General features: G+C 40.8%; 1 protein-coding gene across 4 annotated transcripts in view; it reads left to right on the forward strand.

The window, feature by feature from the left end:
* CSDE1 (cold shock domain containing E1) overlaps positions 1-13,958 on the forward strand; it is a 50,977-nt gene that overhangs the window by 15,627 nt on the left and 21,392 nt on the right. For all 4 annotated transcript variants that reach the window (XM_073320197.2, XM_073320200.2, XM_073320198.1 and 1 more), the window contains 9 exons: positions 233-314; positions 909-1,037; positions 1,149-1,274; positions 2,379-2,591; positions 5,392-5,532; positions 5,611-5,769; positions 6,459-6,566; positions 11,427-11,602; positions 12,512-12,624. In XM_073320197.2, the coding sequence (XP_073176298.1) occupies positions 233-314; positions 909-1,037; positions 1,149-1,274; positions 2,379-2,591; positions 5,392-5,532; positions 5,611-5,769; positions 6,459-6,566; positions 11,427-11,602; positions 12,512-12,624 (1,247 nt within the window). The remainder of the gene's footprint in view (positions 1-232; positions 315-908; positions 1,038-1,148; positions 1,275-2,378; positions 2,592-5,391; positions 5,533-5,610; positions 5,770-6,458; positions 6,567-11,426; positions 11,603-12,511; positions 12,625-13,958) is intronic.

Here is a 13,958-nt window from a genome sequence, read left to right on the forward strand (position 1 = left end):
ATTGCAAATGGGTGTATATTTAAAGCAAGAAAAGATTAGCTAAATAGACCTTTACTTAAAAGATTTTTAGTTTTACTTGGCAAGAGTAGCATGTTCTAGTTTCCTCTACCTTGCCCTGTCAAATAGCAAATAAGAAAGTTGTACTAAATCTGATATGCTTATGAAATTTGTCTAATTGTTATGAGGCCCTGCTTAGGTCCACTTTGTCATCGTAATCTACCCTTTTTCCTAGTACTGGTGCTGTAAGTGCTCGTAACATTATGCTATTGAAAAAGAAACAAGCCCGCTGTCAAGGAGTAGTTTGTGCCATGAAGGTAAGTAGGATTTACTCTTAACTTTTTAGAGCTGTTTGAAAGGCACAATATATGTATATGCTCTGCGTAGTAAAGGTTGGGCACAGAAGGCACTTAAACACTTCAGGACTTGATCCATTAACAGTTTTTAACACAATTACTCTTGACTATTTCTTTTCTTTAAGATGGCTGTAGTAATGTTGTTTTTCCCATTATATGTGTCTTAAGTTTCAAAAATATCTTTATACAAATGGTTCAGTAGCTGTAGATCAGCGTTTCTCAAATGACACCACCAGGAGCTCTTCTTGTGGTCACAGCCTCCTGGGCTGTTTTTGGGGGAGGAGGGAGTAGAAGCCCCTCCCTGTTGCTCCTGGATGCACTGCTTTGGTGTTGGTTGCTGGGGCCACCAGCGGTGGTTGAGGTTGGTTGAGTCTCCAGTGGTTAAGTCTGCTGTAGATCATCTGGGGGCACATTTAGTCTGCAACATTTTATTTGGCTTTTTCTCATTGCTTGGTTTTATCTGAGGACTTTACTTTTTATCAGACTTCAAAGTAAAGCTGTTGTCTTGGTGTTTTAGACAGTTGACTATTTGCTAAACATTGTATGTTCTCTTAGGAGGCTTTTGGATTTATTGAAAGGGGCGATGTCGTAAAGGAGATATTCTTTCACTATAGTGAATTTAAAGGTGACTTAGAAGCCTTACAGCCTGGTGATGATGTGGAGTTTACAATCAAAGACAGAAATGTAAGATCAAATTCAGTAAAATTGAAGACAAGATTCAAATACATATAAAAACTGACAGTCTTCTGGTAACTTATACCTCTTACCTTGTTTTGATTTACTTTCTGCTCATAGGGTAAAGAAGTCGCAACAGATGTAAGACTACTGCCTCAAGGAACTGTTATTTTTGAAGATATCAGCATTGAACATTTTGATGGGACTGTAACCAAAGTAATCCCAAAAGTACCCAACAAAAATCAGGTAAATTTAAATATTTCTTAGAGGTCATCTTCCCAACATTTGCATGGCTGAAACAGAAGAAAGTTCTTCATCTAGTCCAAATTGCATTGTGCTGCTCTTACATTTCAGCACAAATGCTGAAACATGAAGATTCTGCTGTAGAGTGGTATGAGAGGGTTTTATCTCCAACAGCACAGTTTAGATTCTAGCATATTAGCCCCATAACATTATTCAAAGTAAAATTATTACATTATGGATGTTATGTTACTAAAAAATCACTACTTGTATCTGTAGTGGCTGCTACCAATGGGGAAGGTTAAAGAGCAAGTGTTAAGATGACTCTACATTTTTATGTGAATGGTAAAAACGGTCATCTGAATGTAAAGAACTGTTGTGGAAATGTGAACTAAAGAAAGGGACTGTGGTGGGGGGAGAATCCTGCCTTTTAAAAGGACGGAGACAGATCTTTTCATCTGCTGCTGGGTTGAAAAGTTTGGGGGGTTGGGGTTTTGTTTTTGTTTTTTTTTCTTGAGGATTGTTGTGGGTGATAACTCAGACAACATCCAAGGTCCTAAATGCAGACATCGTTTGATGTTTCTTTTGAGGAAAGCCTAATAGGTGTACCTCACCTTTCAGAACAGTTTGTGTTACTGTATCCTTGTTTCTTCAAGAAAATACTCTATCGTAGAAGGTATCTGTTTCCTGTGATTGTCTTGAGGCTCAAGGGGCTCTTACATTAGACATACTACCCCATCTGCGAGTCAGAAGGCTGAATATAGAAACAGGTTGACACTTCTATTCAACAAGTGCTTGAAAACATTAATGAGTTCTGTTTTGGGGCAATCGCTGAAGTCTTATTAGTTTTATGTAGGAGGCAGGCAGCATGGGCCACTGAATTGCTGTAACCCTGGGTAGGTCACTTAACCTCTGTCTTAGTGTTCTCATATGTAAAATCTGAGGTCTGAAGTCCTAAGTAGTAATCTACTGATACTTACGGGAAAACTCAAAGACCAATTCATAGTCAGTTGAAATGCAACTAATGAATTTCTTTCAAGGCTCAGTTTAGAGTCTGGAAGGAATAGCTGGTTCATCAAAAATTTCTCTTCCTTTCTACGGGGCCACCAGAATGACCCATTGCCCGGACGCATCAAAGTTGACTTCGTGATTCCTAAGGAACTTCCATTTGGAGACAAAGATACAAAATCCAAGGTGACACTGCTGGAAGGTGACCATGTTAGGTTCAACATTTCTACAGATCGACGTGACAAATTGGAACGAGCCACCAATATTGAAGTTCTTCACAATACTTTCCAGTTTACTAGTGAAGCTAGAGAAATGGCAAGTATCTTTTAAAAAAAAAAAAAAATAGATCTTTGTATATAGGCATGTATTCGGGGGGGGGGGGCGCAGCGCGGGGGGAGAGGTATGATGGCTTAATCAGGATTGTTCTGAGGGTTTTTTGTTTTAAGTTGATATATTCTAATGCATCTCTTGACATCTTCACTGAAAACTACTCTGAAGAAAAATGCTTTCCCTTTAGTAGTAGTTTACATTTAACACAGTACTGTACTGTATTTGCTTTTTTCCTCTATTGCTTCCTGTGTACTTCTGGTTCCAAATGATGTGTGTGGTTGACTAGTCAGTTCATAATGCTGAGGTTTTATTGTATTTTAAATTAAGGCTTCCTGTTTGCCAACTTTTAAATCAATCCACTCACCCTGAGGTTCAGACTCTGAAAACTGATGTTAACCCCCAATTGTTCCTCTCTAAATCCACATAAGAACTTGTTAGCTCTTCAGACTGTGCGTGCCCTCTACATCTAGTCTAAAAATCCAAGCATAAAATCCGTTTATGAATTCCACTGTGAATTGGAGCAGAGTTGTTTTTGGATGCAAAGTCTCTAACAGCATGCTTGCCAAGGGATAGATTCCCGAAGCTTAAGAAAAAAGCTGCTGCAGGATCTACTTGACCGCTCCATAAGGTTCCTCCTGAGGCTTCCTGCACATGTGACACCTTCAGTATGGTTTGATGGAAAGCTGGTTAAAAGACTTCATTTTTTTTCTTCACAGGACAGCTTGTGCTTCTTAGTGATTTCAGGAGCTCAGACTCTGTGGTGGACAACACCATAGAATGAGCTGAGGGGGATGCCTTTCATCCCTATAGACAGTTGAAAAGGAATTAACTGTGGTTTCAGCATAATTTGGGGAAGTTGCTTGGGCCACCATATAATTCAGCATCTCAAATCCAACCATACACCATAAAATATACTAAACTCTAGGTGATCTGCCTTAAGAACTTTTTTCTTCTGCTGTAAATCCTGACATGCATTTTCCATATATTATAGAAGTGGGCAAGGAGGAGCTTGCCCTTAGTATCCATTTTAAGAAGCAGTTTGGGTAGCATTTTTACTTACTCAGCAAAGACCTGGAACTAATTGACTTAGAAAAAATATTTGCAGCTAAATAGCTCACTCTTTGGTCATACTGTTTGAGTAGCTGGATGACAACTGGCACTCATGAAAGTGTTCACAAATGGTGCATGTTTCCTGAAATTCTTCCCAGATCTGGATTACTCACCATTCGCCTGTTAGTCTCTTTTCTAGTAATGGAGCGGAAATGATACCATGTGACCAGTTGCATGCTCTTTATTGCAGAGAGTGGATAGTTGTAATGAACAATTCACAAAGTATTCAAGGTCTGAACTTAGTCCAAACTATTTGGCAGAAATCAGGAATTACTCACATACAGAGAGACCTAAATTACTTGTGTTCAAATACTGTTTGACAAGTTCAAGCAAAGAAAATACCTTGGGTGCCTTCCTGAGCTGAAAATGCAATGTTGAATATGAAGTCTCTCAAAGAGATTGATATTTGTCTTCAAATTTCTGCTTTGTAAAAATGAGGTATTTTGAATTCCTACTTTCTGTTAGAGACGGCGGGGAACTAGTCTCTTATGGGATGGTTTTTCTTCCCAGCTACATACTAAACTCCAACTTCGGTTTCTCAGTTTTGCTAGCATCAAACCTTCAGTTCTTCTGCCAGTTCAGGTGGAGATCCTGTCGCAAGGCAGGTTCTTCACTAAGATCGAATATTTGATCAAATAAGATCAAATATTCAAGTTGCAGTGGGGGAGGTTTAGGTTGGATATTAGGAAAAACTTTTTCACTAGGAGGGTGGTAAAACACTGGAATGCGTTACCTAGGGAGGTGGTAGAATCTCCTTCCTTAGAAGTTTTTAAGGTCAGGCTTGACAAAGCCCTGGCTGGGATGATTTAATTGGGGATTGGCCCTGCTTTGAGCAGGGGGTTGGACTAGATAACCTCCTGAGGTCCCTTCCAACCCTGATATTCTATGATTCTGTGATTTCTGGAAGCTGGGATCGAGGCATTAGTCATGAGGTCAGATACTGATTGCGAATGAGAAAATAAACTAATCTTTCTAGGCAGCCATAAATCTTTCACAAGAGAAGCATACGCTTTAAAGATGAAAATATCTTTGGTTTCAGTCAAACGTTCCAGACTTTCCCTGAGTTCTCTTAGGGTCGCTTGGTAGCTGTATCTGCATACAACTGTGGTTGTGCATGAATCCTCTGCAATAGTACATCCTATTAAGTTCTTACAAGGACTACTGACCCTTCCTCACTTGAGTCTTAGGTCTTCTGTCCAGTGCTTGCAGAGCTTAGAGGCAGATTTTGAGCCTTGGGATGATGTGTCTTGGAAATTTGGAATTACTTTTTTCCTTTGGACCACCCTCTAAGAATTGTTACTGCTCGTTTCCCACAATGGGATCTATATCAGCAATTCTGAAAAGGAAAGATGCTTCTTTATGCTGTAACTCTTCTAGGGATTGCATATAAAGATCCATACTTGCACTCCTCTCCCTTTTCAGAGACTTTGAAATGCAAAAGAAACTGGGTTGGACCCATTTTGTATCTCCTCTTGTCCCTGGGGTTGCGTACTGTGATCTACAAGGGAGCATGTGCGTGTACCAGCAGTCATTCTTATAAGGCTCTGGTCATGTGCTAAGGATATTATACATCCCACAAGTGCAGCTCTGTGCAGACAGACATCTTAAAAACTCTAATTACTTTTCACTGGCTGCAGCAACTGACAAGGTGTCCTGTGTCTTTGTGTGTCCCCAGGGTGTGATTGCAGCAATGAGAGATGGCTTTGGTTTCATTAAATGTGTTGATCGGGATGCCCGCATGTTCTTTCACTTCAGTGAAATTCTGGATGGAAACCAGCTCCACATTTCAGATGAAGTAGAGTTTACTGTGGTTCCTGTGAGTAAAATTACAACTTTTTAAATACTAATAGAAGTATTGTGTTCATTTTAAAGTACTGTGGGTCTTGTTTTCCAGGATATGCTGTCTGCCCAAAGAAATCATGCTATAAGGATTAAGAAGCTTCCTAAGGGCACGGTTTCATTCCACAGCCAGTCAGATCACCGCTTTGTGGGCACTATAGAAAAAGAAGCCACTTCTGCCAAAGCCACTAGCCCAAATAAAAGCAAAGAGAAGGTAATGCTGTTTCTCTAGGTGTGCATTAGCTATTTAGTTTTCTGCCTTGAACTGAGGATACACTTTTATAAAATGTATTTAACTTAATTTCTGGAAGTATTTGCCTGGTCATGAGTGACTGTACTGCATGGCTAATGGTAAAAGTCAGCTAAACAGCTGGTATTTGACTGAAGCAGAATAATAGAAATGCAACTTTGGGCTCTCAGAAGGGATGTAGTAGCTGAAAACATTCGTTCCAGTCTTGTGTGGGATAACTGTCTTCAGAGCCTTGTGGGAAACTTCTCCTCCTTTGTTAGTGGCTCGCCAAGTTGTGTGAATTTGCCAAAACACAGGCTAGAGGTAGAGTAGGCATATCCGTGCCTCCAAGTGTTTAAAATTGTACCATCAAAAGTGACGGTGCTCACTACTTAAGTTTCAGCTAAATGCCTATTTGAAATAGTGGCACACACCATTTCAAAAACGTTGTATAGGTAAACCATGTTTAACTGATAGGAATAGTCCCAAATTTTATACTATTTTCAGGTTCTGAAGTATGTCTGCCATTTGGTTATTGCCTTTACTGACTACTGGACAGCTATTGTGTAAAACAAATGTTAAATAAACTGCATTTGTATTGACTCAGACACTTAAAAAGCCTGCATCTACCAATTAGTCTCTGCTTTATAATGAATCTTGTTATTTCTCTTTAGGAAGCTGAAGAGGGAATAATCGCGTATGATGATTGTGGAGAGAAACTGACTGTTTCTTATCAGGCCAAGGATGTGGAAGGATCTACTAACCCTCAGATAGGAGATAAGGCAATATAACTAAGTTCCCAAAATATATGTGATCTTTCTGTGAGCTACAAATTGTGACCTTTTGCTTTACCCAGCTATTGCGGTCAAAGACTAGTTCAGAAAGGAGTGAAGAATAATGTGTGAACTGTTTTTTCCTCTTCTGTTATACATTCCCTTTCCCATTTTGGTATTCAGTACACTTCTTCAACCAGGCCTGGTGAATAGCCTTCCTCTCTCTCCCTCCTTCTTTTCTCTCCCCTCCACCCCCCTTGCCAATTATACAGAAGATATTTCTGAAGCTCCTGCGGTGTGCCTCATCTAAGAGTTGTACATTGCTTTACTGGTAATTACTTATATGGCATCATACATGTAAAGGGTGCTCAAATGGTAGGAGATTGTTCCTGAAGAGCTTAGACTGAATTAGTATAATATGCATGGGAAAATTGTCTGCGTGTTTTCCTGTGAGGACTGTCCAAGAGGATGTATGAAAAGACTTTATGCAAAGTGGATTTGAAGGAAAGGGAGAACGCTTGTTCATGGTGTGTGGGAGGCTATTCTTACTGTGGGTGGTGATATAAAATGCATAAAGTAGGCAGAGGGACCAATGAGAAGATCTGGAAGGAAACCCAGATAGAGTGGTTGGTCTTCAGATGGCATACCATGAAAATACTATTTGTTCAAGCTAATAACCCCCTTCCTCCCCACAAGACCTAAACTGAAATGGACTGTGTTGTGATACTCAAGCTTCTTGAGGATGGAGACAACTGTAGGACAGAAAGGTGAACTATAGGGAAATAATACCTTGTATGTGGGTACGAGAATTGATAACAGCATGCTACATGGTTAGTCTACCTTTAGCAATAGTTGCTTACTGCTCACTTGCTGCTTCACATGGAGTAAGGGAAGTCCAAGGGGAACCTATTGAAGTAGATATGAGTGTAATGGGTAGATGTTTGAAGAGCAGTCCTCAACAATGCACTTAAACCGCAAAGTTCTGTAGCGCTTAGCGTCCGTGGCCACACTATACAGCTGTATTCCAGGTGTCTAAAGGCTTGACAGGGTTAGTACTGATCCGATCCAACCAAGTTAATGATGGACAGTCATGTGGCCGCCTACAGACCATGGCCAGGTAATTTCTTCTCCTGAGCTCAAGTCCAGTCTTGAGGGCTGAATGTGTGGGACTTTCTCTGAAGCAGGCTATATGGTGAAAAAGTGCCAGACAGTTGTGACAGATGGTGACTTCAGTCTTCTGAAGGCCTGTTCTCAGTGGGATTCTGTCTGTCCCTAGAGGAAGTATGTGAAGGCAGGAGAAGATTAGGATGATCAATAGGTGGCTCAGGCAGTGGTGCTAAAAGGGGGTTTGAGGATGTCTGACTCCTAGGAAGCATTCCTGGACAGAAGACTGTTCTTATGGGATGGACTCCACCTCAGTAATTAGGGAAATGGACTTCTGGGATGGAGGTTGGCACAACTGATTAAAAGCTTTAAACTAGGAGTTCAGGATAAATGGTTGGGAGATGCTAATATTGAGAGTGAGGAAAATCGACTCAGATAATACAGTAATGGGGAAAGGAACAGAGGGTAAGCAAATGGATAACAAGAAGAAATGACAGTAACAGGTGGGCAGTACTGGCAGTAAAATGACTGTATGTAGTTGGGCAGGGAATATGGTTGAAGCAAAGAAGAAAGAATTAAGGTGTCTGTACACCAATGCAAGGAGCCTGGGTAACAAAACGGAGGAACTAGAACTGCTGGTGCAGGAATTGAAACCTGATATCATAGGGATAATGGAAACATGGTGGAATAGTCGTCATGGCTAAAATATAGGAATTGAAGGTATGTGCTGTTCAGAAAAAGGCAAAGGTGGTAGTGTAGCATAGCTTATTAATGATGTTTTAAACTAAAGAAATGTAGAAGTGATGGAATGGATATAATGGAAACTGGGTCAAAATTACTTGGGAGAGAATGGTAACAGAGGCTCTACTGGGATAGTGCTTGTGCATAACCATTTTAGGGTTAGTACTGGTAAGTCTTGAGGACCTCACAAGAACTGGTTATAGAGGACAAACTTGGTTCGAGTGAACGTGAGTTAATTCAGTTTTAAGTGGAAGGATAAACAAGAATAGGTCTCCAACCAGGGTCCTTGATTTTGAAAGGGCAAACTAAAAAAAAATAAGGGAATTAGGAAAGTGGAGTCGATTTTTAAAGAACTCAAGGATCTGGATGTTGGAGGAGGCTTGAAATTAGTTTCTGCAACTTAAAGTATCGAAAACCTGCATCCCAAGCAAGGAGGAAAAAATTTGTAGGGATGGATTGCAGGTCAAACTGGATGAAAAAAGCATCTGAAACAAGTTACTATGAGAAAGCAGAATGAATGGCTCAACAAGGAATGCTACCTCTTGGAAGCCTTAAAGTATAGGGGAAAAGGTGAGAACTGCTAAAAGCCAAGCAGATTTGGACCTTGCAAAGGAAATTAAAACTGATAGTAAAAGATTCTTTATCCATACTTTAAAAAGAAAAACAAAGAAATGGGAGTGCTAAGCGTTGAGGATGGGGTGCAGATCATAGATCTAGGTTTGGACCAACACCTAAACAAATACTTTGCCTCAGTTTTTAACAGGGATAGTGAGGAGCTTGGAGGCAGTGGCAGGGTAACTAATGGGGAATAAGGATAAGGAAGAAGAAATTACCACATTTGAGGTGGAAGCCAAACTCAAACACTTAATGGGACCATATCCACAGGCCTGGATAATATTCCTGGATGGAGATTAGAGGAACTGGCACATGGAATTGCAAGTCCAGTAGCAAGAATTTCTAACAAATCTGTAAACTCAGAGATTGTTCCCAAATGATTGGAGAATTTCAAATATGGTGTCTATATTTTAATAGGAAAAAAGTGATCTGGGAAACTACAGTCCCATTAGTTTGACCTCAGTTGTATGTAAGGTGATAGAACAAATTTTGAAAGGGTGGTTGAAGACACAGAGGTAAACAGTAATTGGGATAAAATACAACATGGTTTTACAAAGATGAACCTGAACTTTCTGTGAGAAAATAACTGATGTTCCTTTTAGAAAAAGGAAATGCAGCAGATCTAATCTATGTGGATTTTAGTAAAGCATTTGATACAGTGCCACATGGAAAGTTATTAGTTAAATTTTAGAAGATGGGGATTAATGCAAGAATCAGAAGGTAGGTAAGAAACTGTTTAAAGGAGAAGCTACAACCGGTCATGCTGAAACGTGAACTGCCAGGCTGAAGGGAGGCTACTAATGTAGTTCCTCAAGGATCAGTCTTGGGACCAGACCTTAACATTTTAATTAATGACTTAGGCATATAAAGTGGGGGTGTGTTGTTAATTTGCAGGTGACACAAAGTTGGGAAGTGTTGCCAATACAGAAGAGGACTGGAAAATCCTACAAGAAGATTTGGACAACTTTGAAAACTGGAGTAATAGAAATGGGAAAAAATTTAATGGTGCAAACTGTAGGGTCATGCACCCTGGGATGAACAACAAGAATTTATGGTAAAAACTGGGAATCAGTTGGACACAACAGAGGAGGAAGACCTGGGTGAATTGGTTGATTACAAGATGACTGAGCCATCAACATGATGCAGTTGGGGGGGGCGCAGATTATGCAGGCCTAGGATGCATCAGGCAAAGTATTTCCAATCGAGATAGGGAAGTGTCATTACCATTATGCAAAGCACTGGTGAGACTTCATCTGGAATATTGTGCAATTCTGGTCTCCCGTGTTCAAGAAAGATCAGTTCAAATTGGAACAGGTACAGAGAAGGTCTACTAGGATGATCAGGCAAATGGAAGAACCCAGAGGAGACTAAGGAGTTTGTCTTGTTTAGCCTAACAAAACAAAGGATGAGGGGAAATATGCTTGCTATCTATAAATACATGAGGGTTAAATACCGGGGAAGGAGAGGAGTTATTTAAGTTGAGGACTAATGTTGGCACAAGAAGAAATGGGTGTAAACTGGCCATCAACAAGTTTAGGCTCGAAATTAGGTAATGGATTCTAACCATCGAAGGAGTGTGGTTTTGAACAGTCCTTTAAGGTGGGTAGTGGGTGCAAAAAACAACTTGTTTTAAGACTGAGTTTGATAGGTTTATGGAGGGGGTGATGTGATTGCCTAAAATGACATGGCCCATCTGTGACAGTTAGTAAATATCTCCAACAGCTTGAGATGGAGAGAGCTGAGTTACTACAGAGAATTCTTTCTCTGGTGGGTTTTACCCCCATGCTCAAGGTCTAACTGATTGCCATATCGGGGGTTATGGAAGGAATTTTTTTCCCCAGGTCAGATTGGTCACCTTTCTCTGCAGCATTGTGTCACTTGCTGCTTTGAACTAGAGTAAATGGTGGATTTTCTGTAACTGGAAGTCGTCAGTAACTCAGCAAGAAGTTATGGGCCTCCTGCAGAAGTGAATGGTTCAGGTTCTTTGGCCTGCAATATATACAGAAGGTCAGATTGGATGATCATGATCCATGATCATGATTCTGGCCTTAAAGTCTGAGTAATACATACCCATTGCTGATAAAAATCAGCATCTTATGCATAGTAGTCACTGCTGGCAAAGCATAGGAAATGCTTCCAGCTTCCTGAGGTCTTCTATAAGCAGTGTCCATGTTTCTGATCTGTATAAGATCAGAAATGCAAAGGTTTTAAAAATCCATCCATTTGTATTGTGGCCAGTTATTTTAGTTTATTCATTTGTGTGATGTTATAACTTCACCTTTTTTGGGTGAAGAGCAGTGGCTGGAGTAATACTGCTTTCTCTCTTCCTCCCCAGGGTGCAGACATTTCATTAACCATTCTAATAAAATAAATACAAAACTTACTTTTTTTCTTCATTCTGACAAACAGGTTGAATTCAGTGTTTGTGAAGTGAAGAGAACAGGTTTGCAGACAGCAGTTTCTGTCAGAATGCTTGGTCGCAACTACAACTCCAAGAGGCTTGTGGGGTATGTGGCAACCCTGAAAGATAACTTTGGATTTATTGAAACGGCCAATCATGATAAGGAGATCTTCTTCCATTACAGGTGAGTGACTCCCTTTTATATTGCTGAGTGTTAATCTGTTTTCTACACACCATGTGCATAAGTTTAAGTATCTGAGAAACTTCTAATTAACCACTTCCACAGGGCTGCTGCAGGCTTCGCTGTTTAACATCCTGTATCTTAAGTATTCAGAGATTGTGTCGTAGACTAGTCATATAACTACAGCTAGAGGAATGTACTTTTTTAGAGCTTCATTGGTGGTGGATTATGCAGGTTGAGACTCCTGGTGCAAAGGTATATTTTCAGTATTCTCTGAGAGGACTTCCCTTAGGAGTAATGGGGATGACCGACTCCTTTTCTGAATTAGTCTTAACTGCCTGCTAGCAGGCAAAGACACTCTGGCAAGCATATGTAATGGTAAGGAACCAGTATCCTACATCAGGTAAGTTGCTCAGCAGAGAATTTGGGAGTTGATCGGAGATGCAGTCCTGACTTCTAATGAGCTGGGAAACTCTTGGGATTTGGAACAGTCCTTTCATTTAACACGAGTATATTTAAGGGATGCTCAGTTTTGGCCTATCCTTCATGCAGGATTTAATGCATTATCTTAACAGTTGCTGGTTCAGAATAAATCCTATTATCCATGCCCTGGACTTGGATTACTGATCGTGACTTGCTTCATGGGAAGCATAATTTATTTCACTCTGTTCCAATAGCCAAATTGATTACTGTAAACTTCTTGTATGAAGAGAAAAAAATGGCTATTGGGTAGATTTAAATCTGTAAACATTGAGCAAAACGCTTGCATCCAAATTGTAAGGTCTTGTAGTAATGAAATTGGTGAGCCTGCTGAAGTGTAAAGGTTCTGTCCCTTCCACTTTGTTGCTGGGTGAGTGGTTTTGTTGATGAGCATGTAACTAAAGCAAAACGTGCATAACTTCTCCCATGCAGTGAATTCTCTGGTGATGTCGATAGCCTGGAACTTGGGGACATGGTGGAATACAGCTTATCAAAAGGCAAAGGAAATAAAGTCAGTGCAGAAAAGGTGAACAAAACACATGCAGGTAAACTATGTCAGTAACTTATCTCTTAGCAAAAGGGCACTTGCAATTTTGTAGGGAGTTCTGGGTTAATGGACAAAGGCTGGCAGTGTCTTGCTTGGAACTCTAGTCTAAAGTACATCTGGAACACGATTACAGAAATTGTGATAATGGTGTACAGCAGACCAGAATTGGTCTGGTCACTTTAGGACTTCTGAAGGACATCTCCCCTCTTCTTAGGAAGAGCCCTTTGAGAGCTGCTTACTGTGTCAGGAGAGGTGGGAGCTAATCAAGCAAGAACAGTCTGTAGACAGCAACAGCTCAAAGATAGTGGCTCTTACCTGATTCCAGCTTCTAGAGCACGCTGCCTGAGTTGTATGAGAATTGGATTATTCTTGTCTACCAAATACTGACAGCATGCTTGTGACTGTACAAGACAATTGACTACCTGTTATGAAAAGCTGAGTCTAAGAGGGGCATAGAAAGTTGATTGTGAGAGGCCCCGAGGAAGAGTTGCTTAGGTAACTTTCCTCAAACTTTCAATTCTGTTTGTTTTTGGGGGCTGATTCCTAACAAAAATAGGTCTCTTGGGGATTTGAGTAAAGGGTTGTTGCCCTGGTATCTGGGGACTGGGAGGGAATTCAGTGCATAGAAGATATCTATAGAGAGAAAATGATCAGCAAGGAGTAGAAGATCAGGGTGGAAAAAACATGGGGGTAAGAGGTCATGGTTGGGTTAAGCAGAAGGAAGAATATACTTTACAAAAGAGCCTTGAGAAATGTCATATTGCCTCTGTATAAATCCATGGTACACCCATATTTTGAATATTGCATGCAGAAATGGTTGCCCCATCTCAAAAAAGATATATTGGAATTTGGAAAAGGGCAACAAAAGTTATTAGGGATATGGAATGGCTTCTGTATGAGGGGAGATTAATAAGACTGGGACTTTGCAGCTTGGAAAAGAGATGACTAAGGGGGGATATGATGTCTTTAAAATTTTACTCCTGGGGGAATTCTGTGCCACTGTGCATGCACAGAATTTATCCCCTGCAGATTTCTTTGCTTCCCTGGAAAAAAAAAAAAAAGGACTGTCTGACAGGGAAGCCACAAGAGTGGTCATGTGACCCTCCCTAGCAGTACATTTCAGGTGCCCAGGGCAGCTGGCAGAGAGGTAAATCACTGTGGGGCACGGAGCAGGACTGGAGAAGACCCGGCAGGTGACTCCTACCCTGTGCTGGGCTCAGCTGCTAGTCCCGGCTGGGCTGGGGGGACTGGACTTCCTCTTCCCCCTGCACAGTATCAGGGGCTGTGTCAGACCCCTCCCCCCCCTCCCAGATTTCTCCCCTGGCTATAGGA

This window comes from Lepidochelys kempii, chromosome 21 (assembly GCF_965140285.1).
Source record: "Lepidochelys kempii isolate rLepKem1 chromosome 21, rLepKem1.hap1, whole genome shotgun sequence".
NCBI classification, from domain to species: domain Eukaryota; kingdom Metazoa; phylum Chordata; order Testudines; family Cheloniidae; genus Lepidochelys; species Lepidochelys kempii.